Source organism: Moschus berezovskii, chromosome 4, assembly GCF_049115385.1.
Source record: "Moschus berezovskii isolate FMDL1 chromosome 4, NW_MosBer_1.0, whole genome shotgun sequence".
Classification (NCBI taxonomy): Eukaryota; Metazoa; Chordata; class Mammalia; order Artiodactyla; family Moschidae; genus Moschus; species Moschus berezovskii.
In genome coordinates, this window is record NC_142463.1 from 124109441 (window position 1) to 124136479 (window position 27039).

The window sequence follows — 27039 nt, forward strand, 5'->3', positions numbered from 1 at the left end:
GGACAACGTCATGGTATGGCCAGTGATATTTCCTTCAGAGGGAGCGCTCAAGTAAGAAAGCTCAGAGACGCTTTCAGCACTAAAAGGAGGGTTAGGACATGTGTGTGAGAGGATGTGTGTGCACGTGCACATGGCCGTGTGTGTGTACGGATGCAAGTTTGCAGCTGGAGCATGCTTGTCGGCCATGAGATCCATGGAAAGACAGATGTACTTTGTTGGGCAACTGCTACCCAGATTCTCTCAGTTTCAAGCTAGACACGAGCAGGTGGAGTGCAAAGGTTTGCAGCCTGTGTGCAAACTGCCATCATCATGGTCATCAAAAATCAAAGCTGATTGTCTCCAAGGCTGGACATTTAAAAGACATTGTGAAAGTCAGGTGATTTTGTAAGCCGCCTGTAACAAGGCAGAAGTGAAGTGTGTGTTTCCAGGGCTTGCTGACTCATCGAATGAGTCTTGGTGGCAAATGGCACAGGAGAGGGAACAGTGACTGTGGTTCACTGAGGTCATCGCAAGGGTCCTTAGAAGTAGTAGTAACCACGCTTCTAAAGCTCTTATGTCCTCGGCCTTGTCCCCACACTTTAGATACATAGTAAATCATTTCATCTGCAGAACCACCATGTGAACAACCTGCTACTGTTATCCTTACCGACGTCAGAAGGAGAAAGTCATTCGCCCAAGGTCACTGAGCTAAGGAGATGGAGCAACTCAGTGGCAAATCCAGATAGTCTGGTTCTCATCTGCCATGCTACTTGACTCTCATGTTGTTTATTAGTTCAACAAATATTTTCTGAGCATTTCTGTGACCAAAGCTCTCAATCAAGTAGGAGAAATAAGATGCAAAAATACTCATTAAAAGTTCAATCCGGGACTTCCCTGGTGGCCCATTGGTTAAGAATCCGCCCTCCAATGCAGGAGACATGGGTTTGGTCCCTGGTACAGGAAGATCCCACATGCCTCAGGACAACCAAGCCCTTGTACCACAACTACTGAGTCTGCACACCCTAGAGCCCATGCTTCACAACAAGAGAAGCCACCACAATGAGGAGCCCCTGCTCTCCACAATTAAGAGTAGCCTCCACTCTGCAACTAGAGAAATCCTGCATGGAGCAACGAAGACCCCCCACAGCCGCAAATTTTAAAAAAATTTTAAGTTCAATCCAGGGCATTTGCTCGTCCCACTAGATACAGTCATGCACTGGACTCTCTCCAGTGCATTTCTCCAGTCTCCAGTTTTCGAAGCTCCCTTTGACTAAGGGGAGACAGAGTCTCTGATAGAGCCCTCTGCAGGCCAGATCTTTGTAGAATGAGGAACCCAGCCTTGTCCTGCCGCCCAGATCCCTGGGCCCTCCACGGCCCACCCCCCAGGGCAACTTTAATTCCTTTCCAAATCGACAGAGCCACACCCCGGGCCAAGGACATTGTAAGTATTCAAACGAAATGCAGTCGATGAGCCAGTTTTTTTAAATCTCTGATGCAGAAGCCAGTTGCAAAAACGCTGGGAGAAGACCTCACTGTCACATAGCAGGCACCTCGCTTGGCCCCTTGTGCTCATACTCAGAGTGCCAGGTGTGTATTTGCTGGTTGACTTTGGCCTCCCCTTGGTTTGCCAGGAAAGGCCGGCACCGACCAATGCTATTGTGGACGACTCTGCGCCCCCCTCGGTGGCCCGGTTGGCCGGGCGGTTCAGGGAGCAGGCAGCCGCTGCAAAGGAGGTGAGTCAGGCGGCATCAGAGCCCCTCTCCTGGGAGGGGGCTGGAGGAAGGGGAAGTCTGGGTCAGGCCCAGAGCAGAGGGAGGGAGGAGGTTTAGTGATTACCAAATTAGGAAGCGAAGTCAGAGAGGGGTCTCTCTGAATGTGAGGAATGTTGCCATGCCGCTGGGCCTGGGCAGGGTCTTTCCTCACCACAGTGAGGCTTATACTTTGGCCAGGAGGGAGCAGACATGGGGCCGAGTGTTGAAAGGCCTGCTGTCCGAGATGGGCCTCTGGAACCCGGGGCTGGTCCAGCTCCATCACCCACTGATGGAGATTTAGATCTTGCACAGCTGTGCCAGGCTTGGGCTGGCACAGAATAAAGACGTCCCCACACCAGGCTCCTCCCCTGAGCCTAGGAATTCAGAGCAAGGGTAGATTCCAACAGAGAACTGGGAAGTAAGGACTGACCGGGAAGTGCATTCAGATAGGAAGCAGGGATCAGGAAGGGAAGGAATCTGGTTAGCAGAGGATTCTAGAATCCTGGTGGAGAGGACAGTGTCAAAGGGGGCTTTGTAGTGTTGAAGAAATCTGGGCCAGATTTTCTCTCGTCCTACAGTCTGAGAAGCTCCTTAGAAGTGGAATGTGGGAAGGGCACCCCAGTGTCGAGGGAGGTTAATCATGGCCCCTTGGGGAGAACGAGAATGCTTTTTTAGATGCGTTGTTTTGCGGTTTTATTTTCCCATCTGAAAAACCCGTCCATAATTTCTAGACACGGTAGGCATGTTATACAGGGTGAAGGAGAGAGTACTGATCTAAGGCTCTGGCAGTACTCAGAAGCTGGATACGAGTGTTAGTTTGAAATGTTGCTTCAGACTGATGAATCTCAAGTGAAAGAGGATGCCAGCAGGAGATCACTGGGAGAAGCTGAAAGTCAGAATGGGTAGACAGTCACTGGAGTGACTTGACAGTTAACTGGCAAAGACGGGCAAGCCTCCCTCCATTCTCTTCCCCACCAGACATTCCCGAACATTCCTACAGCCAGTTTCCACTCCTTCCTCTTCCTCCCTGTTGCCTGATTCGCTCTCTCTTTTTCTCTGTGTCTGTCTGTCACCCTTCCCTCTAGACACCAGCCAGTAAACCGACCAGAAGGAGACCCCCCTGCTCCCTCTCTCTGCTCCCCCCCAAGGTAGAGCTGGGCCAGAATGGTGAGGAGGTAAGTGCTGCTGCCCCTGGGGCTCCAAAGATGCTGGTTATGATTTGCTTTCTCCTTAGGGAAAGAAACACTCAGCTCACATTTTTAGACTTTAAAGGCTGTGCAGGGAATTTCTCCTTTTCAGATTCAGGAATGAACCTTCTTTTCTTGGTGCTTCCTGTTCCTTTACTGTGAAAATGAAGCCCCTTCCTATTCCCTCTTATTGAGCCTCCCATATGATTTTTCAAGGACAGTAGCACTATTTTTCAAGCCTGAGCATTTCAGCCAAGAGAATGGGCCATAGAGTATTACCACATCACATCAGATTTAGGACTCATGAAAGTCATGTTTGATTCCTAGGTCTAACTTATATGATCTTCCATGTGCCCCAAGGCATCTGGAAAGAGGGTCTGCACTCACATGAGGTAGAACTGCAATGAGATAATTGCATGTTTCTGTGGTATCTTGTACAGGATGGCTATTATTCTGGATCACTGGAAGAAAACCAGAGCCCCCAGGAGGCCTCACTGCCCTCAGCTATAAATAGCCAATGTTACCAACATAATACAGGCTCTGGTATCATAGATCATAGCCAGCAATGGATTCCCAGCCTGCATGTTCACCTACCCTTATTTATCTAATTGTAACTGTAAGAGTAACTTGTCCACACCCTCCCAGGAGCCCATGAACCTTCACTGTGGTTGTGGTCCCCACCAGAAACAGATTTGCATGTTCTCTCCTCCAGCCTGGGAGGCCAATCCCCAAATAGAGCAAGCCAGTCAAAGATAGCCCAGTCCCCATATCCACTGTGACACCTCTTTCCCCACTGTCTTTTTTGGGGGCCAGCATCTTGATGACAGACAGACACGGTAGCCACATGGACTTGGGCGAGCCTCTCCTTGTCTGCATTTTCTCACCTATAACGTGAAACATCTGGAGTATATTAATGATGTTCAAACCTTTTTGTCAACCCAAGGCCCATCAGCTAAATCAGAAAGAGCTGCTCCCTGTCAAGTGGAATGGAGAAGGGGGCTGTCTAGAGCCCCATGTGCTCTGGGAATACTACCCTACCCACATACACACAATGAACAGAGATCTTCTGGGATGAGAATCCCCAAGAAGCACAGTTGAAAAACACTAAGTTTTTTGAGGGTCTCCTCACGTGCCCACTTTATGATCTTGTGACTTTGTGGGTTCCTCAGCCAACATTCTGACCAAATACATATCAACAACTTCTCTTTGCTGAGGGTCATCTTCCCCTGTGACCTCCCTCTGGACTTGGAGCCTGCGTTAGGCAACAGGCCAAGGCTGTGGCCACTAGGAGCCTGCTGTGAGGCTGCCCCTGACTGGACTTGGCCTTGGAGAAGTCACTGCACTGCACTGAGCCTGCTTCCTATTTTGTAAAATGGGACAAGAGCACTAACCAGTCATGGGGTCTGGAGGGGGATGTTTATTCCCTGGATAAAAGTGGAGTGAGCCAGGTTAGTGCAGTGGCTCTGGGAGAAATAAGTTTGCATGTTTCATTCCATGGGGCACCACCAGAGTTAAATGGTCTATGACAGCCAAGGGCTGAATGAATGGGAGGTTGGATCTTAGAAGGAAAGTCTGGGGTGACAGGCTGCTTGCATATGTGAAGGACATTGCTTCCAGATATCAAAGATTCTTTGTCACCTTGAAATTCACACAAAAATAAAACAAGCAGCCAGCTTTGTCTGGCTGGGTTAGATGGAGGCTGTTGTCCATCATCCTTCCATACTCCCATGGTACAGCCTGCAGAAGCCCTAATGTGGGGAGCTTTGGGGGCCTGCAGGGAAGGCCCCAGTCAGGCTACTTCCTGGTTTCTAGTGCACAGTGCTGAAGGGGTCTTACTATCTCTTCTTCATTCCTGCCCCCTGCCTATGCCTACAGGAGCCTGAGATAGTGAGGCCAGCCCCTGTCCCCAGGGTGTATTGGAGTTTACCCCTCTCTGGAGGACCCACCCAATACTGTGTTTTAATGTAGCCACTGCCTCACCTGCCCAGAGAAGGACTGAAAAACCTGGTCATTATTCTAGTCATTATTAGAATGTCATGTATGGACATATATACACATAGAGAGATGTCAAGTTGACTTGATCCCTCCAACTGTGTGAGAGGCAGCTGCTTGTCTGGAGCTGCTAGTTAAACAGGAAAGGAAATGCTGCCACTTGCTGCCATTCCTAGGAACTGCACTGGTGGCTCTTGTGGATTCTTCCTGTTTGGTAGGTCAATTCAAATCAGTAAGGATTTTGTAGGGCATGAGCTGGGTTCCCAGCACTGTCCCACGAGGAAGTAGCTGTGTTTATTGAATTTTCACTGTCTTCAGTAGATAGTGATCAGTTATGGAAGAGAGGAGTTTAAAATTATTACAATAAAGTGAGTTTTGTCAGCACAATTGTTGCTGCAGTTTCTAGAACGACATCTGCAAAAACACTGGCTCATGTGAATTTTCACTGTAAAGCCCAGAAATTAAGAACAACCAAATCTGTTCTCACAGTGGCCACAAGGCTCCTTGAAAGACTGACCACTCTGGAAATACATCTGATGATGCAAACTCATAGAGCCAGAGGCACCTGAGAGCTGGAGGAGGCCTTAGAATCGCTTATTCCAACCCACTTGCCTGCTTGGGTCTTGGCTAGGAAGGCTGAGGCCAGGGCATTCATCTAGCTCCTGTCAAAGCCAGCTGGGGACTTTTTGGGTGGTCCAGTGGTTAAGACTCCAAGCTCCCAGTGCAAGGGTCATGGGTTCAATCCCTGGTTAGGGAACTAAGGTCTTGCATGCAGTGCAGCTCCCCTCCCAGAAGAAAGCCAGCATCAGAAAGGGCTGGGAGGGGGCCTCCTGAGTCCCAGCAAGTGACTGATCCACTCCAGCACCATCCCCCCAGTGCTGGGCCTTAAAAAGGTCACAGAGAGTTCTGTTGAGCGAGTCTTTCTCTTTCCATCACTAAAATCATGTCCCTCAATAAATATCTCAGGTTTATAAGAAATCAGTATTCTTCTTATAATTCAAGTAAATCAGAATATAGGAGCAAGAGGCAGTGTCCCCAAGTGTAGGAAAATCCTGTTTTTTTTTCCTGCTCTGGTCCCTGTCCAACAAAGTGGAAGTCATCAATTTCTTTTTCTTCATCACCATCATCATCATCATCATCATCACTGCCTTCATTCCTACACGTGGAACTAGAATCAAGCTATAAGGATTTTACACAAAACAAGGAGTCAATCTTTTTAGATAATGTAAAATCCAAAAACAGACAAGATTCCTGACATATATTCATCACGAAAATATCTCTAACTAATGGCATATATAAGTACATATATGTATATATATGTATGTGTGTATATGTATGTCTCAGACATTGACTGGTTTTAGAGGGCAGGCACACTCCAATGGTAAAGAATCTTCCTGCAATGCAAGAGACCCAGGTTTGATCCCCGGGATGGGAAGATCCCCTGGAGAAGGGAATGGCAACCCACTCCAGTACTCTTGCCTGGAGAATCCCTTGGACAGAGAAGCCTGGTGGGCTACATACAGTACATAGGGTCACAAAAAGTTGGACATGACTGACTAACACTTTCACTTTCACAAAATCATGTTCATTTTTTTGTATAACCAACACAATGTATGGAATGTAGGGGGTACTCAATAAATGTACCCCTCAATCAAAACAAAAATTCAATGTTTTGGAAAATGATAGTTTATGATCAACACTACTGGTGAGGTGTCCCAAAATATTATTAGCTCCAGAAACAATTTCAATAATACCTCTGTTGGGTTTCACTCCAACTCTCTGGTTTCTTGTGATATTTGTGACAAACAGAATGGATGGTCACTTGCCCTTTCTGTTTGAAATCCCCTCCAATTGTTTTCCCACATTGTTAAGTTCATGGGCTGAAGATCTTATCCCCCTCAGACGTAGTCTGCTCCCTCATAATGACCGTGAAGGCGTCCTGCCTGGGACAGGAGGCCCCCTGTGTTTCAGAGGTCCTGCTTGCTCCAGTGCATAGGTGCAGGTAGTCTTGTTAGTGGCAAGAAGAGGGGGCGAGTAGGGGGCGCCTGCTGTGCCTGGTACCCGAGGAGGTAAGTGGGTTCCTGAGGCTACCCGGTGAAGTGATGAAACTGACTTTTTGTTCTCATTCCAACTGTGGCTTCTGAGCTCCAGCCAGATCCCCACTTCCCTTCACCTTACTCATTTGGCTGTTTTGGTCCATTTGCTTTTATAGAAGTCACTGCCCAGTGCAAACCACCCTCCTAAAGTCAAAGTGAAGAGCTCACCTCTGATTGAGAAACTTCAGGTAAGTCCAGAATGGTTACCTGTCACTACCTCTTATCCAACATTTGCATGTCTTTGGGATTCCTAGGGGTAGTACTCTCAACTTTCACTTTTCACTTTCATGCATTGGAGAAGGAAATGGCAACCTACTCCAGTGTTCTTGCCTGGAGAATCCCAGGGATGGGGGAGTCTGGTGGGCTGCCGTCTATGGGGTCGCACAGAGTCGGACACGACTGAAGCGACTTAGCAGCAGTAGCAGCAGCAGGGGTAGTTCCATATGTCACCTGGATAACTGACTAGTTGATAACCAACTAGTGATTAAAGTGCCCTGAAGGATGGGAGGCTCTACTTAAAGGCAAAATACTAAAATGAGAACCCTATTGAATGTGAACTCCTGTTGTTAACACCTAGCAGAGGTTGAAGAGAATGGTATATCTTATGGGAAAAGACATTATAGTGCAAGAAACACTCCAGCAATAGCCAAGTCCTTTCCAAGGCGTGAATGCAGTCACAAACCACTTAAGCTTTATCCAGGGCTGAAATTCAGTTGCTAAACAGCACACCACTATGCCCAAGTTCACTGTTTGCAAAGCATTCTGTCCTTCCTCATCACCAGTTACCTGTGTGCCCTCACCACTGTGCCCCCTGGCTTTTCTAGGAGCGTAAATGAAGCATATAACTGCACTTGATCTCACAATCTTGTGGAGACAAGATTTTCACAGGTTAGTGTTGGTCACTCAGTCGTGTCTGATTCTTTACAACTCCATGGACTTTAGCCCACCAGCCTCCTCTGTCCATGGGATTTCCCAAGCAGGAATACTGGAGTGGGTTGCTATTTCCTTCTACAGGGAATCTTGCCCACCCAAGGATCAGACCTGGGCCTCCTGCATTGCGGGCAGATTCTTCACCATCTGAGCCAACAGGGAAGCCCAGATTTTCACATATGATACAATAAAAGACATATGGGAGAGTAAATACCAGAGATCTAAATTGTGGGTAACTATCCAACTCCTACTGCTTTAGACCAGGACTTTTTCTTTTTTTACAGTTGGTATGACTTTTCTTTTTTACATTTATGATTGTTATTACTTGGCTGCACTGGGTCTTTGCTGCAGCATGGGCTTGCTCTAGCTGCAGCTCATAGACATAATTGCCCCGAGGCACGTGGGGTCTCAGTTCCCTGACCAGGGGTCGAACCCACGTTCCCTGCTTTGCAAGGCAGATTCTTAACCACTGGACAACCAAAGAAGTCCCTAGACCAGGACTTTCTAACCTCAGCATGGTTTGGGCTGGATAATTTTGTTTCGGGGGCTGCCTTGTACACTGCAAGATGTTTGGCAGCAGTCCTTGTTCACTAGATGCCAGCGGCACTCCATAAACAGACAAAGAAAAAATGTCCCTGCTGCTGCCGCCGCCAAGTACTTCAGTCGTGTCCGACTCTGTGTGACCCCACAGACGGAAGCCCACCAGGCTCCCCCGTCCCTGGGATTCTCCTAGATATCGCCAAATGTCTCATGGGAACAAAATCATCCCCCCGCCCCCAACCTTAGGTGAGATCCACTGCTCTAGAGTAATAGAGCAAGAAGAAAGTCAAGTGGTCAGGAAAAATTGACGAACGCTTTATGAAACACCTATTCCCTGAGTTGGTCCTTAAGAAGGGTGGCGGGAAAGGAGGGAGGGAAGTTCTCCTGGTGTGGGAACAGTGTGAACTGAAATTCAGAGGAGGAGCAAGCATAATATGCCTGGGTCAGGCCTATAGAAGATGCTTAAGCTTTCACTGCAGTCTCAGCAAGGCTCTCCTGCACTGGATTCTCCTGTCTGGGTCCAACTAATGAAACTGATTCATCAACCTTGTTGTGCAGCCATTCTTAGGGATGTGTCAGGACAAGTAGTCACAGCCTCTGTAGTTCCCAGCTATGGGAGAGCCCAGAGATTTGGGGTAAAGGAAAGCACCTCTGGTTTGGGGTCATGAGCCTACCTGGTGAAGGGTCAGAAGGAGTCTCTCTGAAGTTTAACTTATCATGAAAAAGCCCTGATTCCATCTCAGTTGCAGAGAAGGGGTGGGCTGCCCATCACTGTAGAAGGCTGTAGGGTTCCCATGTACCTCACAGGGATCTCCCACAAGGGACCCCTGAACTCAGACACCTCTCCTTGATGTCAAGGGTGTAATGCAGGACACCTACTTCTGCCTCCCTGCAGCCCACCACAGCCCTCAGTCAAGTGCTAGAAATTATCACGAAGACTATGTACCTTGAAATTTTGGTCTTACTCCCCTTTTCCGGTCATTAACAAGTGTCTTAGGGAAACATGGAAACCTGAGAATGAGGTTTTGCTCTCCAGTGGTTTAATCTTATGAAGAATGTCAGTAACAGTATATAATTTGGCCAGATCCCCAGGAACCTTACTCTGTTGGTACTATGTAGAGAAAGAATTAAGAAATGCATCATCAGCTCAATTTTTCTTCTAAATATTCTATTTAGAATATTAGATGAGATAGAAACTATGATGTTTCTTCATTGGAGAAGTTCATAATTCAAAGTTCAAGGGACTTGCCTGGCAATCCAGTGGCTAAGACTCTGCACTCCCAATGCAGGGGATCCCTGGTCAGAGAACTAGATCTGGCAAGCTGCAACTAAAGATTCTGCATGCTGCAACTGAGAACCAGTGAAGCCAAATAAATAAAAATAAAATATTTTTTTAAAAGAAGTTTTCCACTGGCTAGAAGACCCACTTTATTTGTGAACAGTATTTTTTTAATATATAATTTTATTTATTTTTGGCTGTGCTGGGTCTTCAAGGTGGCTTCTCTTGCTGTGGAGCACAGGCGCTAGGGCTTGAGGGCTTCGGTAGTTGTGGCTCTTGAGCTCAGTGATTGCAATTGCCCAGGTCTAGGGCACAGGCTAAACAATTGTGGTGAGTTAGTTACTCCCAGGCATATGGGATCTTCCTGGATCAGGGATCGTATCTGTGTCTCCTGCATTGGCAGGTGGATTCTTTACCACTGAGCCACCAGGGAAGCCCGTGAGCAGTCTTACAGAGAGAATTTCCCAGCTTGACATTGAAAGGGGAAGAAGGCCTCTTTTAATGCCCAGTTAACCTCCCCACTGCCAGGAAGCCCTCTGAGCCATCCCAGTACATCAACTCCCTCAGCCTGTGTGGTCCAAACCTGTCCCTTGGCACCTGCCATATGCTGCTTTTAGATATAGCATGGGATCACGGTGTTGCTATTTAACTTTTATATTTTTAATTTTACCATGACACAATCTTGTCTATATAAATTCTTCCTTAAAGTCACAATAGAAGTACTAATGTCATCTTAAACATGTATAATGTTTTATACTTTGCAAGTCCTAAAGTACCTGTAGGAGCTCTTCAGGATGACAGAGCCTTGGCTGACAGGAGGGTAACACCAAGGAAAGTCTGGAGGGAGAGGGTGTGGGTCAAGAGAGTAATGGGACCAGATCATAAAAGACTCTGAAGGTCAGGCTCAGTAGACTGAGCAAATAAAGAATCCAAGATACTGAAAGGCTACTGGACTCCCTGTAGGTTACACAGCTATCAAGTGAAAAAGTAGATATCTGGAGTCAGCTGTGTCTGCATGGAGAGCATCGTCTGCCCCTCAAGCCTGGTCCCTTCCCAGCAGAGCTTGCTGCTGGCTTTCCTGCTCTGGCCGATGCAACTGGGCAATGATTTGGAAACATAGAGGGTAGAGCTGGAGGAGCTGGTTCCCCTAGATGATCCTAGAGGACTCAGGGCACTCACACTCAATCCCTCCTGCACCTTCTCTGAGGCAGTCAGATAGATCTAGGACCACCTGCCTCCTCCCCCACCAACCTCATGACTCCCTTAGGCCCTGGTTACCTTTGGGTAACCCAGCTTTGCTTGCCCTCATGGTTCATTTTAGTCTGGTTTCAACTGCACTGTGATGTCCAGGTTGGGGCACACACTTGCATCTGCACTGCCAGCTCCCCCTGGAGGGGCTTAGTGGCCTGCTCTGTCCATCATTCCAGTCGTCTACTGAGGAAGACCCTGTACTTACTTGGAGGCTGAGGGACAAAGAGACCTGGCTTGAATCCCAGGGCAGATTCCTTAAACACGTGCTAATTTGTGCCTTGGGAACAAAACTGAATGTGTAGGGTAGAGGGGGAAACTGCACATGCCCAGCAAAGAGGAGGCATCCTGTAAGTGGTAACTGCTACTGACTCTGACGAGACGGATGGTGAAGGTGCTGACTTAGTGTGAGAACCTGGTGCCTGCAAGTCCTGGCAGTTGCTGTTTTGGCCTCTTTGTCTATAAATTGGGACTGTTCCATGCATTTTTCTTAGATCAAATCAGTACTTCCTGGGCCTTCTGGAACGCAGGCTGGAGTAAGCCAGGTAGCAGAAGGTAGATAAAGTAAGCAGGTCTTCCAGGAGCAGGACATGCTGTGACCATGGAAAATTGGTTAGGAAGTAAGGGAGGCCTCGTGGTACGTAGTCTCAGTCCGTTCTAAGGCCAGGAAACCAACATGCTGGAGGAGGAACTTTCCTCTTCTCTCTGCCCTTACCTGGAATTCCTCATCTTTCTCAACAGGCCAATTTAGCCTTTGATCCAGCAGCCCTGCTTCCTGGGGCCTCTCCCAAGAGTCCTGGGCTCAAGGCCATGGTGTCACCATTTCACAGCCCTCCTTCTACCCCAAGCAGCCCTGGAGTGCGGTCTCGGCCCAGCGAACCAGAGGAGGTACCCGTCAGCTTTGACCAGCCTCCTGAAGGCAGCCATCTGCCCTGTTACAATAAGGTAATGTCTGGGTCCTAAGTACTGTGATGTCTTTGTTTATAATGCCTGTGGACATGTGGGCACTGGGCAATCCTGAATTATCTCTACCCTGTTGTTGTCCTGGAGAAAGGAGGACACACCTTAGCTGTGGTCAGAGCTGCTTTTTAACAAAGGATACGTCTCCTCTTTCTGGCAAGTGATCCCTGAACTAAGATCACCCTCTACCTAGCCTGTCTGTCTCATCCCCTCTCCCTGTAACTTGCTCCCCTCATGGGTAGGGAGTGAGTGCTCCATCCTTTGTGGAGAGAGAGAGGGGAACTCACAACTGACCCCAGCTGAGACTTATGTCAAAAGCAGTGACTCAGCAAAAAGGAGGACAGGCTCACTAGGCTGTCCTATCCTGACTTGATTCGAATACTCCTAAGTGACCCAGGATAGGCTCAAATCATTTTTGCTGCATCTTGCCCTAGTTAAGGGGTTTCCCACGTGCCCCTAGTGGTAAAGAACCTGCCTGCCAATGCAGGAGACGTAAGAGATGCAGAATCGATCCCTGGGTCAGGAAGATCCCCTGGAAGAGAACAGGGCAACCCACTCTAGTATTCTTGCCTGGACAATCCATAGGCAGAGAAGCCTGGAGGGCTACAGTCTATAGGGTCACAAGAGTCGGACACGACTGAAGCGACTTAGCCTGCACGCACACCCCAGTTAAAAAACATCCAAACTGTTTACTTTGCAAAAAAATGTGTAACAAGGCTTGTTTCTGTGGATGCTACATGGTACTCTGTGTGTAATTTCATCAGATCCCTGCCCTACTGGAAGGAGGTAAGAATCAGGGAATCAGAGGTGCATACAATCCAATACACTCCAACAATATAACAAATTTGGGCCACAGCCAAGGAAAGGCTAAGAGTTAAAGGGCTCCAATGCCAGGAAATGGTATTAATAAATGGATGTGGCTTTAGAATTATGAATGGAGAGAGCAGGATCTTCTGGACCCTTCCAGAGAATCCATCTAAGAAAAAGAGATCAAATATGCAGAAACAGGTGGAGCCCAAGGAAACAAAGAGGTGATGGGGTGGGCTTGAGCCTGCTGGCTGGGGACAGAATGGGGATCCTTCAGCCCAGAACAATGGAGAGACCCCTGGGGGCAGAGAGGAACCCCAGGGAGAGTCCTAATACTGGGGACTTTAGTCTTGTGACAGCAGTAGGGAGCAGGTGGGATTATTTCTGAGCCCTGCAGGCCATGAGGACTGAGGCCTTGATGGCATGCAGGCTAGCCTTGCTGTGGTCTCAGCAAAGTTTCTTGGAAGCTCTTTTAAAACCAAGCATTCATTCTAAACCACTGAGATGAAACTAGGATTGACAAACACAAAAATGTAATGTGGCATGTGGTATCTTAGTTTCCCAGCCAGGGATCAAACCTGTGCCCCTGCATTGGCAGGGGGGATTCTTAACTGCTTATCAGATTATCAGAGAAGTCCCTACTTTGCACATTAATTTTTAAAGGACACATCATGTGAATAAAGTAGAGCATCTGATATAAACAGGCCCATTGAACTTCTGACAAAGTCCAGTGGACCAAGGTGAGGCCTAGTTCTGAGTCTCACACACTTTCTACTCACCTTTGTCAAAGTAGCATCCTCAAAATGCTAAAACATGACTCTAATATGAAACAGAGATTTTGTTCAACTTGTTAATTTATGAGGAAATCTATAAGGTGGTAAAGCTCATTCAAAGAACTGGTTATTTATAGGCAACTAAATAGAACAAATGTGAGAATAAAATTGCTAAGTTAGACACCAGACTGATGTTTTACAGACTAGTAAAATCTTAGGGTATCTTTTCTTATTGGGTAGAAAGCATTTTTATCTTCATCCACACAGAAAAAGATTCTGCAGGTTACCATATAATACCATAACCCCACAGGGCTCTACCTATAATAAATAGCAAACAGCGCTACATCCTCATGGAAAATCAAATGATCCTCAGGAGGGGCTTGTGAAACTGGCATTGAAAAAACGTGCGTGCTCGCCTTGGCCGTTTTCACAGATGTACGTTCCTTAACACTTTCTTCCAGGTGCGGACAAGGGGCTCCATAAAAAGGCGCCCTCCCTCCCGAAGATTCCGAAGGTCCCAGTCAGACTGTGGGGAGCTGGGGGAGTTCGGGGCCCTGGAGCCTTCCCAGGAGAATGGTGCCAAGGAAGAGAGTGGAGACGAGGTGTTCCCGGCCAAGAGCAAAGCCCCAGGATCCCCTGCCCTGAGGAGGACGTCCAGCAGGACAGAGAAGCTGGAGGAGAAGAGCAGGGCCGCGGGGGAAGCCCAGGAGCCGGAGAAGATTGTGGGGGGCTCTGAGGAGGGGGCCGGCCCGCATCCAGCCCGAGCCTCCAGCTCAGAGGCGGAGGATGGGTGCGGGAGCCCCACAGAGCAGAGCCCGGCTGGAGAGCAGGCGGAAGAGCCTGCAGGGATGACGGAGACAGTGGCCAGTGAAGAAGAGCAGCCCGGACAAGGCAGCCAAGACACACAGGGGCTGGAGGAGGCAGCCGCGGAGGAGCAGCCCCCCCAGCCCCCTCCTGCAGGAGGGGCGGGCGGCCCCAGCCCCGCGCAGGGGGCCAGCCCCCAGCCGGGCCGCAGCCCCGACTCCGGCTACGCCCAGCCGGACACCCGCCTCGAGGTCCCCAGGACGGAGGTGGGCGCCCGGCTTGCCCCTCCCACCCCACTCCCAGCCCCCGGACCCGGCAGGGCCAGCGCGCCCTTTCCCCTGCCCTACCCCTTACCTCTCCACCAGCCAGCCAGCTGGGCGGCAGCACAGGGGCTGGAGGGACACAGGCTGTCACTGACGGGGAGCAGCCAGAAAGGGAAGTGTGTCCTGTGCTCTGCCTCTCACTGCCTCGCAGTGCCGGCATCTTTCTAGGTGTGACTGAGACCCCCACGTAGTGTCCGGGCCAGAGCAAAGGAGGTACTCCTTCCATAGAAAACTCACAGTCTAGCACCTGAGACCAGCGATTGCTTAGGGTGCAGTAAAGAAGGCAGGGCTTCTCTTAGGGAAACCTGGAGCACAAGCGGGGGAAAACAGTTTGTATGTGGAGAGTGCCAGCGGAGCTTCAGGGTGAGGGTAGCTTTTCATTTGGGCCTTCAAAGGAGGTTTTGTGACTACAATAAAAAAAAATAGAATAAAAATCTTTAATAGAAACTATACTCCAATTAAAAATAAAATAATTTTTAAAAAAGAAAGCACACAAAACGAATAGAGGAGGCTTTATGTTCCATCTATGTGGCTTCCCTGGTGGCTCAGACAGTAAAAGCGTCTACCTACAATGCAGGAGACCTGGGTTTGATCCCTGGGTTGGGAAGATCCCTTGGAGAAGGAAATGGCAACCCACTCCAGCGCTCTTGCCTGGTAAACCCCATGGACGGAGGAGCCTGATAGGCTACAGGCCATGGGGTCATGAAGAGTCAGACACGACTGAGCAGCTTTACTACGTTTTGTGTTCCACCTCTTCATGCACAGGGCTTAGATACCTACTGCACATGGGTAGGGGGAGTGCCTCAGTCCCTTCCTTCCTGCTGGGCCTGCATTTATTCAGCTGGCTCCTTCCACCACTCCCAGGAAGCCTACCTTGACCTCACCTACCTATGCCTCAGGAGCAAGACCAGCCTTCCACAAGAAAAGTTCTGTGTCCCACCCCCGACCACCACCCCTGACAATCTCATCAACAAAGTCACCCTAGTGCCTCCCCATTTCCTTTGTATTCATTCATTCACTCAAGCCACCATCAGCCTCCCACTGCATTAACCTCTTATCTGGCTTCCTGCTTCCATTTTTTTCCGCCTACATAGTCCATTCTCTGTACAGCAACCAAAGAGGTGTGCTTGTGTGTTTACTCTAAATTTTAGTAATTTCTAAAATTACTCATGTCCTTAGGGCTGCCATAACAAATTACCACAAATTGGCAGCTTAAAAACAATACAAATGTGTTGTCCCACAGTTCTGGAGGCCAGAACTCCAAACGCAGGGTATTAGTAGGGTTGCTTCGTTATGGAGGCTTGGAGGATGAGTCTGCTCCATGCCTTTCTCCTAACTTCTGCTGAGTGCTGGCAACCCTGAGAATCCTGCCTTGCCTCTTCCAGCTTCTGATGGTTGTCAGCAATTCTTGGCATTCCAGGTTTGTAGACCTATCACCCCAGCCTCTGACTCTGTCTTCACATGGTCTGTGCGCCTCAAAACTCCCTCTCCTCTCTCTTACGAGGACCCCAGTCATTGGATGTGGGCCCACCCTAAGTCTCAAATGAGCTCATCTTGAGATCCTTAAGTACGTCTACAAAGATCCCCTTTCCAAATAAGGTCACATCCTCATGTACAGGGGGTTAGGACTGGGCATATCTTTGGAGGAAGACAACTGACTCACCTCTGCGCCCCCTTGTTCCCTGGCTTCCAGGGCGCTCCAAACACAGGTTCGGAACCCTCCGTGAGGCCCTTATCTGCATGGGGGCCCTGCCAAGCTTCCCTGACTCACCCTCTCTGTACCCCAGCTCTGCCAGTATTTTTGGTTTGGCTTTGTTTTTTCAGTGGTTAATATCTAGATCCTTGAAGCAACTAGGTGAAGTCATTTATAAGCACAAAATTGGTTGAACAGACTCAAGCCTGTAGCTCTCAAATGCCATCTGAGAGGTGTCGTTTAGGACTGTGCCCAGATTACACAGACCTGGCGTGTGTACACCCTTCCAGCCCTCCTTTGTGGTTGTGTTTTTATACTCCAAATTGTTCGTGTTCAGGTCCTAATGTAACTTTTGAATGTTCTTTCTTCAATAGTAATACTTTAAAATTTTTGGATTTATTTTCAAGACACCTTTTTCATTTTTTTATTACTTAAACGTGAGCTGCTGCCTCTTTACAAGAGCTTAACAGCATCTCATTTCTCATTTAATTGCATGTGTCATATCCTCACTATGTGCAGAACACTGTACTAGTTATAGTGTGTGTGTGTGTGTGTGTGTTGGCAACGAATACACATCCACTCCCAAGGAGATTTTAATTGAACAATGATAAATTCTTGAAAAAATTCTTGAGGATTTAGTATATTAAATTATTTAATGTACAGGGATAAATATGGGTATGTGTGTGAGGTGCCAAGTGAACAACAAAAAGACTCAGTTGAAAATAATGTCTTTTCCAGAAACTGTACATCCAAACTTCCCCTTTTTCCCTTGCATCAAACCAATAATAAGATGCTATTCACTGGGACTTTTCAGTTTATCTACTCTTCTTTAAGAATTGGCAAAATTTGTTAAGGTAAACAAAAGATATGGTCTATAGATTCCTAGTGTAATTTTAAAATAGAGGCTGGCAGACATAGCAAAGACTTTCTCCTACTTTGCCTATTTTATTAATGTCAATAAATTAATGAACTAAATTAGTAAATGTTAGAATCATTTTCCAGCTGGCCTGTATCTAAAATTACTGGGTAAACTGTCTAATTTTTATTACATAGTGCACAGAATAAATCCTCGTTTTAAAGATTCTAGCAACATGGGAGTATGGAGAATGGATTTTTTAAATTGATTTACAATATTGTGCTAGTTTCAGGTGTGCAGCAAAGTGATTTGATTATACATAAATGTGTGTATACATCTGTATTCTTTTTTCATTCTTTTCTATTATAGGTTATTACAAGACATCAAATATAGCTCCTTGTGCTATACAGTCAATTTGTGTTATCTGTGAGAATGAGCTTTGAATCTTTACCCTCATCTTTCTCTTTGTGCCTTCTCTTTTGTAGGCGTAATCACCATAAATCACTCCGTGTTCATATTTTCAGCCCTATTTGGGTTTGATGGGCTGAGTTGCAGTTATTTTTGGACAAAGATATATATTTTTAATTCCTGCATATACTTATCCCTTCATCTTGACAGTCTTTGACATTGAGCATATTCTAATGTAGTTGATCTGCTCAATATATTTCTACCAATCAAAGAAGATGGGGGTTAGATGTGGAGATGGGGGTGCGGTGCTAGAAAAGTGTTTCTTTAGTGCGTGCTGCCTCTGCCTGATCCAGGAAAGACCTGGGACAGGTATGGTATCCCTGGGGAAGCCTGTGACCCGAGGGGCCTACGTCATAGTTGTCCTCACCAGAAATCCTCTGGCACCATTGCCTGAGGTATTTTGGTTCTAACCTTGACCAGGCTTGAGAAGACCAAAAGAGAACCCCTCCCAGATTAAATAAATTGTCTGGATTTATACAGAGGTTCTTTTGTGAAGCAGTTTATTCTGATGAGTAGAGCTGGTATCCTTTGTGTCAACTTGAGCTCTGTGACTTTGGACGATTCCCGTCCCTTCTTGGAGACAGTCACTTATGAGCCGTCCTTCTGCCTGTTTTTGTTGTCCTTCTGCACCTTAATCTTGGTTTCACCATAGACCTGCTCTGATTTTCCGTACGAATCCCCAAAGTCCAGTCACTCTCACACCCACCTTCTTTGTCAAGACTTGTGAATATCATTGGTGGAATTCACAAAACCATGCTGCCTGGATCTGTTATAAACGCTTACCAACCTGGCTGAACCATATCCATCCTCTGCTGGGACACCCTTTCACTGCTTCCCTATCATCCTGTTTTCATCCCCATTCCCCCAGCTCACTGCCTGCCTCTTCCTCGCCTGCTTTGCAAATGACCTTATCTCCTGTTTACCCAAAAGGAAGACCAGCCCATTTGTCACCTGCCTCACACCCTCAAAGAGTTTCTTTTCCCTGTGAATCCAAGGAGAGGCCCTTTATCCTTGATGAGACTACCCCCCTTGTCTGCTGTGTCAATCGTTTTCTGGACTTTTCTACAAGATATTTGTAGAGCATACGTGTGCCTTTTAAGCGAGGGGCTTAGACCAAGATTTTCCTGTTCGGTTACCTGTCTGTGTTTCTAGCACCTCACTAGCTCGCCCCTTTCTGCCTACAAACGTTTATCTCTAATCCTAAAGATATATCTCTCAACTCTGCTCTCTGACCCTCACTCTTACCAACGACTTTGAAGCTCAGTCACGCCCTCCCAGCCACCGAAGACCTGACATGTCTGCTCTTGTCATCCTCACCTCTCTGAAATAGCTGATGCTGGCAACCCACCCAAGAAACCATGTCCATCCTTTGACCTGTCTGGCTGGGCTGCCCTGGCCCCTTCTTGGCCTCTGGGCAGCATCAGTGACTGCTGCACCTGGTCCTCCCCATTGCCTCCTGGCCTCTCCTGACTGCTCAGCGCCAGCCAGGCCTCACAGGGTCCCAGCCGCGCCCCCACAGGCCCAGCAGCCCCTCACTCCACACTCCCAGAACCAGACTGCTGCTCACCTTGTTTCTTCAGTTACTTTCAATTGAACCTGAGACTCCTTTTTACCCATATACATTCCTGCTCATGAGGTACTTTCCTTCTTTCTCTTTGATTCTTAAGCAGTGTTTCAGGATGGTGAAATTAACGGGAATGAGTGATGAGGGGAGAAGCTAGGGCAGCGAGGACATGGGAGGCCAAGCATCAGGGTAAAGGCAATGTCCTTGTTGAGAGCCCAAGCTCTGGCCCCGGGGTTTAAACCCTGACTCCCCCACTTGCTAGCTGTGTGACCTAGCGGAAGTCACTTGACCTCTCTGTGCCTTAATTAACCCACCTATAAAACAGAGCAAATAGAAGTACCAAACTCATATTGCTTTTGTGAGGAATAAATGTGTTGATGAGTGTGAAAAACGATGTCAGTCACATAGCATTATTATCACTATTACCATGGTTACCTGACCTAGCATCCCCAGGAAGACAAGCTGAGTGTCCAGATTTCCCTACTCTCCTCCTAATTTATTCCTTCCTCTTTTGCTCTCAGGATAAAACCCCTGTCCAGGACACTAAACTGTGAAGAGCACATTGCTTCTAGTGATGAAGCTGCTGGAGCCATGCCTTTGAAAGTAGCAGCAAGGATCACAGTAGCAGCAAAGGAAGCCATTGCAGGACACGATGGGCTGAGGTCTGAAGTCAGCCTGAAGACACAGGGTGCCATTTCCCAACCTCCACACCGTTGCAGATGGAGAGTGGATCTGAGGGCAGAAGACTTTGATCAGCTTGAGTTTGTGTCACTTGGTGGACTTTTTTTGTTTTTTTTTAAGAAAACTTATTTAAAACAATTTGCTGTGGTGACAACTCCCAGGGATACTGGTCAACCTGTGGGGCCCAGATCCACACCCACCTATCCCTACAGCTGACCTCAGAACTGGACTGGCATTTAGCTAATCAGATTGTGTTTATATAAAATGATAGCCTTTTTATTATTCCTACGTTTTCACAGTTCTCAAATGTAAGTAAAAACTCATTTCAGGTGGCTAGAATCAAAGTAGTATCACTGGAAATATACATCCTGTAAGTTACAGAAGACCTGAAATTGTATGGAGACCCTGAAACAACCTTTCAGCTTGGTCCAAATTTGACTGGTCAACCAATTTTGAAAACACTGGACTAGAAGAGACAATTATTGAAACATTTAAAAATATGTGTCTGTTCCAGCAACAGGAGCTTTGAAAGTGAAAGCAAAGTTGCTTAGTCATGTTAGACTCTTTGTGACCCCATGGACTGTAGCCTGTGAGGTTCCTCCATCCATGGAATTTTCCAGGCAAGAGTACTGGAGTGGGTTGCCATTTCCTTCTCCAGGGAATCTTCCTGACCCAGGTATTGAAACCAGGTCTCCAGCATTGCAAGCAGACGATTTTACTGTCTGAGCCACCAGGGAAGCTCCCCATTTGGAGCTATCCCATCTGGTAATTTACCAGGAGCTTTCCCATCTGGTAATTCTCTAGTTGGGAATTTTCAGCTCATCTCCTTCTGCCAGAGGACAAGGAGGCAGAGGCAGGCAGGAATTCCTTTGGGGAGGCAGAATGTCAAGAGGTTTCACAGGTCTGCACTTCATTTCCTCTTCCTGAAAGCAGAGCATTGATACCTGACCAGTGCCTGCCCTCTAGTTTATCCTGGGAAGATGAAGTTTGTGCTTCCAGAAGGGGAGCCCCGAGCACGAATTAGATATCTCCTGGGAAGTGCACTGGGCATCATGATGTGCAACCTACATAATAAGGACATCCTTCCCTGACTTGAATGGAAACCCAGGGTCTCCTCCCCAACTCAGGAGGGATGGAGTGGGTCTTTGGTCTGTTCTCCCTGAATAGTTCTTGCTTTAACATTCTGTTGAGAGTGCAGGAAGCTTCACTAGGAACAAGGGGCCTGACTACCCCTTTCTTAACATACCCTTTCCCCCTTCACACACTCCTGCTGAAAGATGCTCGTCCAAATAAATTTTAATCTTTAGAGTTGTCCCTTATTCAGATTTATTCCAGTATCTCAACATACAGATTTGGTAGTTGGAGCAGTCTTTTCTGGAGGTCTCTTAGACCATATTCTATCTACTCTGACTTCAAAAAGTAGTTTCCCAGCCTAAAAGGCCTTATCTCACCACTGGTACCTCAGTTTTATCACCTCATTACAGTTTTTCTAACTCCAGAACAATATTAATATCTGATATATACATTTTTTCAAAAACTATTTTTAAATTGAATGTAGCTTCTAACTCTTGTGATCTAGTGAGGACTGATGGTATAACGAATTTTGTATTTTAGCAGAGCTTGGGAGATGTGTGTGTCAGTTATTTTGAGATCTATATACCGTCTTTCATCTGTCTATCTACCTATCTAATCTCTTGACAGAGATGTATACCCCTAAACAATACATGGATTTATTTATGTACGTCTTTGGGTTGTTTATATATGCATGCACATATCTAGGCAAGAGTTTTGAGAATGTGAGCTTGGCTGTGGGTGTGTGTGGTGAAAGGGGGAAATCTGCCACTCTTCCTTACTAGAAAAAGGAATGGAACAGATGGGATGTGAATGTAAAAATAAAACTCTATCTTACATACCTTACAGTAGCAGATGAAGGAGCAATAAAAATGACAAGAATGTGACACTTTAGGAGCATGTGTGATGGTATCAAAAGTCTCACCAGTTCCCTGTTAATCACATACTTGATCTGTTTTGCGAGAACATGGAGACCCTATTCCCAGGCATTGTTATTGGTGACTCCTGGTGGGGAATTCATGAAGCGAACACAGGACCCTATTCCTTGTTGGTGCTGCAGCCTGGGTGTTTAATGCTCTCTCTTCTGGAAACACTGTGGTTCAGCAATGCATCACCATAGTTGAGACTAGAACTTCACACTGGGGATTAAAGAAATCCATTTGTGTTTTAGGTGGAACAGAGTCATCACCAGGCCAGGAAGACTTTCTTGCATTCAGGCTCTGTTAATAGGTTGAAGGAAAACACTGTTTCTTCACAGCTACAAGTTGAAGAAAAGAGTCAGAATCATTCTTCCAATCCCTTTGTAGTCCAGCTTGGATTTTAAACTGTGTTCCTCCTTTCTCCAGAGAGGGAGCATGAAAAAATCTGACTGTTTTGAAGGAATATGCCAGTACTAAAAAGGGGCTGTGATGCTGTTTCAGCTGCACGCAGCATGAGGTAACCAACCAGCTATGACCACAAAAACCCGGGCGACTCAGGACTCCACTCTCTTCACTGAAGCCACCCTGAACAGGATCCAGTTTACCAGACCAGTTTTGGCTTGTGACCAATTGACTAATCATTAGCACATGTTAGATAATGGAATAAAGGAGTGGATGGACAAATAGTTCATCATCATCTTTTGATTAAGTGCTCTTGGAGTTGTAAAAGTTTAATGCAGTTGGATGAATGAGGACCTTCGGCTGCTAATGAAAGGAACTCAAACTGGCTGATACCAAACAGCTATGTCTGTGAATCTCTCTCTGTCTCCCCCTCCTCCTTGCGCTATTTGCCTATACACTGAATAATATACACTGACAATCCACGGACAGACCTGAATACAATCAGTTCAGCAATGTCAGGAATCTCTGTCTGTTACTGGTCTCTGCTTTCTTCTGTTGACCATAGTCTCAAGTAGGCTCTTCCAATAGAGCCTGCAAACCCAATAGAAAGAGCTTATTGTTTCCTAATAACTGTAGGGGAAAATCCTACAAAGCTTTTCTGTAGGCTCCATGGGGATCACATATCCATGTCTGAACCCATCGTTATGAACAAGGGGATGCAGAGATCAGATCGGCCAGCCCTCAGTCACATGCTGTCTCCTGCAGTTAGGGGCTAGGTGAGTTAGTTCTGTCATCTTCAAGGGCTGTGAATGGGAGTAACAGGGTGCCTCAAGGTTAAATCAGAGTGCTGATACTAAAAGAAATGATGCTGGGTAGGCAACAACAAAAAACAAAACAGAGTCTGAGCTAAATTTAAGTGCTACTCAAATAAAACAATTTGTTTTCAGAAGCCACCAAAGAAAATCAATCTCATTTTTTATGTGATGTTTGCTGTGTCCAGAGCCAGTCTGGAGCTGCAGTGTGTTAAGTCAGTGCCATTGTTGTTCATCGTGCCAGGGCCTCATAGGTGCTCCATGAATACTTATTAAGTAAGGAATGACTGAGCCGATCTCAGACTGGAATAGGATTATCTTCAACACGGATCACTGCCCAACGACTCCCTCACTGATACCAGATGGCTGAAATGTTTTATTAGCAACTGATTCCACTGCCTCTAGTCTTCCCAGTCAAAATGCACATCCTGAGAAAGAGAATATTTTAAACCTTTGTCATCACATCTTGAATTGAGTTTGTTCAAGAAAACCTTCTAGAAGGGATTGAAAAAGAACAGCAGAGTACATGAAAGTCAACGGGCAGTTGACACGCTTTCCTGGCTTCCCAGTTTTGCTTAGAGTAAGCCAGGCCCAGTGATGGCATGATTAGAGTGCCTATGGAAGCTGAGAAAACCATTACTCCACTTCTGCCCTCAGAGTCAAGAAGAGCCATGGGAATTCTGGAGAAGCCACAACCGCAGTCAAATGGGGCAGGAAACTGTGGTTCTTTGATCCTCCTCAGAGAAAGAAGAGATGATGAATGTGTTAAATGCCTCGCAGTATAAAGGGAGCCACCCACTTCAAAAACAGGAACAAGGAGAATTCTTGACTCCTCCTCCTGGAAAGTTCTGGGCTCTCCATGGGACGTGCAACACCCTGGCACAGTCACAGAGACGCCATGAGGGAAACAGGATGTAGCAGGAAGAGGTTGAAATGGGCTCGGATTCCTCACTGGACACTCTTGTCAGTAATGACTCTGGCCCTTGATGGTATAGTTGTATATGAAGTTTTGAAAAAATTACTTGTATTTAGACAAACCAATAATGTCAGTTGCTTCCCAGGTGGCGCAGATGGTAAAGAATCTGCCTTTCAAAGCAGGAGACCCGGGTTCAACCACTGGGTTGGGAAGATCTCTTGGAGAAGGGCATGGCAACCCACTCCAGCGTTCTTGGCTGGAGAACTCCATGGCCAGAGGAGCCTCGCAGTCTACAGTCCACGGCGCCTCCGAGTGGGACATGACTGAGCAACTAACACTTTCACTTTCACAATGTCAGCTGGGTTTCCTCGGTGGCGCAGTCGCTCAGTCGTGTCCCACTCTTTGCAACCCCGTGGACGGCAGCACGCCAAGCTTCCCTGTCCATCACCAACTCCTGGAGCTTGCTCAAACTCACGTCCATCGAGTCGATGATGCCATCCAATCATTTCATTCTCTGTTGTCCCCTTCTCTTCCTGCCTTCAATCTTTCCCAGCATCAGGGTCTTTTCCAATGAGTCAGTTCTTTGAATCATGTGACCAAAGTATTGGAGTTTCAGCTTCAATATCAGTCCTTCCAATGAATATTCAGGACTGATTTCCTTTAGGATGGACTGGTTGGATCTCCCTGCTGTCCAAGGGATTCTCAAGAGTCTTTAACACCACAGTTCAAAAGCATCAATTCTTTGGCGCTCAGTTTTCTTTATGGTACAATTCTCACATCCATACTGGAAAAACCTAGATGGACCTTTGTTGGCAAAGTAACGTCTCTGTTTTTTAATATGCTATCTAGGTTTGTCATTGCTTTTCTTCCAAGGAGCAAGTGTCTTTTAATTTCATGGCTGCAGTCACCATCTGCAGTGACTTTGGAGCCCAAGAAATAAAGTCTGTCATTGTTTTCCCATCTATTTGCCATGAAGTGATGGGACTGGATGACTTGATCTTTGTTTTCTGAATGCTGAGTATTAAGCCAACTTTTTCAATCTCCTCTTTCACTTTCATTAAGAGGCTTTTTAGTTCTTCTTCCCTTTCTGCCATAAGGGTGATATCATCTGCATATCTGAGGCTTTTGATATTTTTCCCTGCAACCTTGATTCCAGCTTGTGCTTCATCCAGCCCAGCATTTCACATGATGTACTCTGTATATAAGTTAAATAAGCAGGGTGACAATATACAGCCTTGACATACTCCTTTCCCAATTTGGAACCAGTCTGTTGTTCTAACTGTTGCCAGAGTCTGTCTGGTTCTAACTGTTGCTTCTTCAGTTCAGTTCAGTTCAGTCGCTCAGTCGTGTCCAACTCCCCGCGACCCCATGAATCACAGCACGCCAGGCCTCCCTATCCATCACCAACTCCCGGAGTTCACTCAAACTCATGTCCACAGAGTCGGTGATGCCATCCAGCCATCTCATTCTCGGTCGTCCCCTTCTCCTCCCGCCCCCAACCTTTCCCAGCATCAGAGTCTTTTCCAGTGAGTCAACTCGTCGCATGAGGTGGCCAAAGTATTGCAGTTTCAGCTTTAGCATCAGTCCTTCCAATGAACACCCAGGATCGATCTCCCTTAGAATGGACTGGTTGGATCTCCTTGCGGTACAAGGGACTCTCAAGAGTCTTCTCCAACACCACAGTTCAAAAGCATCAATTCTTCGGCGATCAGCTTTCTTCACAGTCCAACTCTCATATCCATACATGACCACGGGAAAAACCATAGCCTTGACTAGACGGGCCTTAGTTGGCAAAGTAATGTCTCTGCTTTTTAATATACTATCAAGGTTGGTCATAACTTTCCTTCCAAGTAGTAAGTGTCTTTTAATTTCATGGCTGCAATCAGCATCTGCAGTGATTTTGGAGCCCAAAAAAATAAAGTCTGACACTGTTTCCAGTGTTTTTCCATCTATTTCCCATGAAGTGATGGGACCAGATGCCATGATCTTTGTTTTCTGAATGTTGAGCTTCAAGCCAACCTTTTCACTCTCCTCTTTCACTTTCATCAAGAGGCTTTTGAGTTCCTCTTCACTGCTTCTTAAACCTGCATATAGGTTTCACAGGAGGCAGGTAAGGTGGTCTGGTATTCCCATCTCTCTAAGAATTTTCCAGTTTGTTATGATCCATACAGTCAAAGGCTTTAGTGTAGTCAATGAAGCATAAGCAGATGCTTTTTTGGAATTCTCTTGCTTTTTCTATGATCCAACGGATGTTGGCAATTGGATCTCTGGTTCCTCTGCCTTTTCTAAATCCAGCAACATCTGGAAGTTCTCTGTTCACATACTGTTGAAGTCTAACTTGAAGGATTTTGAGCATTACCTTGCTAGTATGTGAAATGATTGCAATTGTACAGTAATTTGAACATAATTTGGTATTACCCTTCTTTGGGATTGGAAGGAAAACTGACCTTTTCCAATCCTGTGGCCACTGCTGAGTTTTCCAAATTTGCTGGCATATTGAGTGCAGCACTTTCACAGCATCATCTTTCAGGATTTGAAATAGCTCACCTGGAATTCCATCACCTCCACCAGCTCAGTTCGTAGTCATGCTTCCTAAGGTCCACTTGACTTCAAACTCCAGGATGTCTGGCTCTAGGTGAGTGATCACACCATCATGGTTATCTGGGTCTTGAAGATCTTTTTTGCATAGTTCTTCTGTGTATTCTTGCCACCTCTTCTTAATATCTGCTTCCATTAGGTACACACAGTTTCTGTCCTTTATTGTGCCCATCTTTTCATGAAATGTTCCCTTAGTATCTCCAATTTTCTTGAAGAGATTTCTAGTCTTTCCTGTTCTATTGCTTTCCTCTATTTTTTGTATTGATCACCGAGGAAGGCTTTCTTATCTCTCCTTGCTATTCTTTGGGACTCTGCATTCAAATGGGTATATCTTTCCTTTTCTCCTTTGCCTTTTGCTTCTCTTCTTTTATCAGCTATTTGTAAGGCCT

The 27039-nt window shown here is 46.6% G+C and overlaps 1 protein-coding gene across 2 annotated transcripts in view; it reads left to right on the forward strand.

Annotated features, from left to right (window-relative positions):
- The window catches only part of RCSD1 (RCSD domain containing 1), a 72524-nt gene extending 50635 nt beyond the window's left edge, over positions 1-21889 (forward strand). The window contains exons 2-7 of one of the 2 annotated variants that reach the window (XM_055401462.2): positions 1611-1712; positions 2816-2905; positions 7122-7193; positions 11744-11947; positions 14004-14612; positions 19772-21889. In XM_055401462.2, the coding sequence (XP_055257437.2) occupies positions 1611-1712; positions 2816-2905; positions 7122-7193; positions 11744-11947; positions 14004-14612; positions 19772-19804 (1110 nt within the window). In that variant the 3' untranslated portion in view covers positions 19805-21889. The remainder of the gene's footprint in view (positions 1-1610; positions 1713-2815; positions 2906-7121; positions 7194-11743; positions 11948-14003; positions 14613-19771) is intronic. The other variant, XM_088835998.1, reaches the window with a different exon arrangement.
- The last annotated feature ends 5150 nt before the right edge of the window (positions 21890-27039 follow it).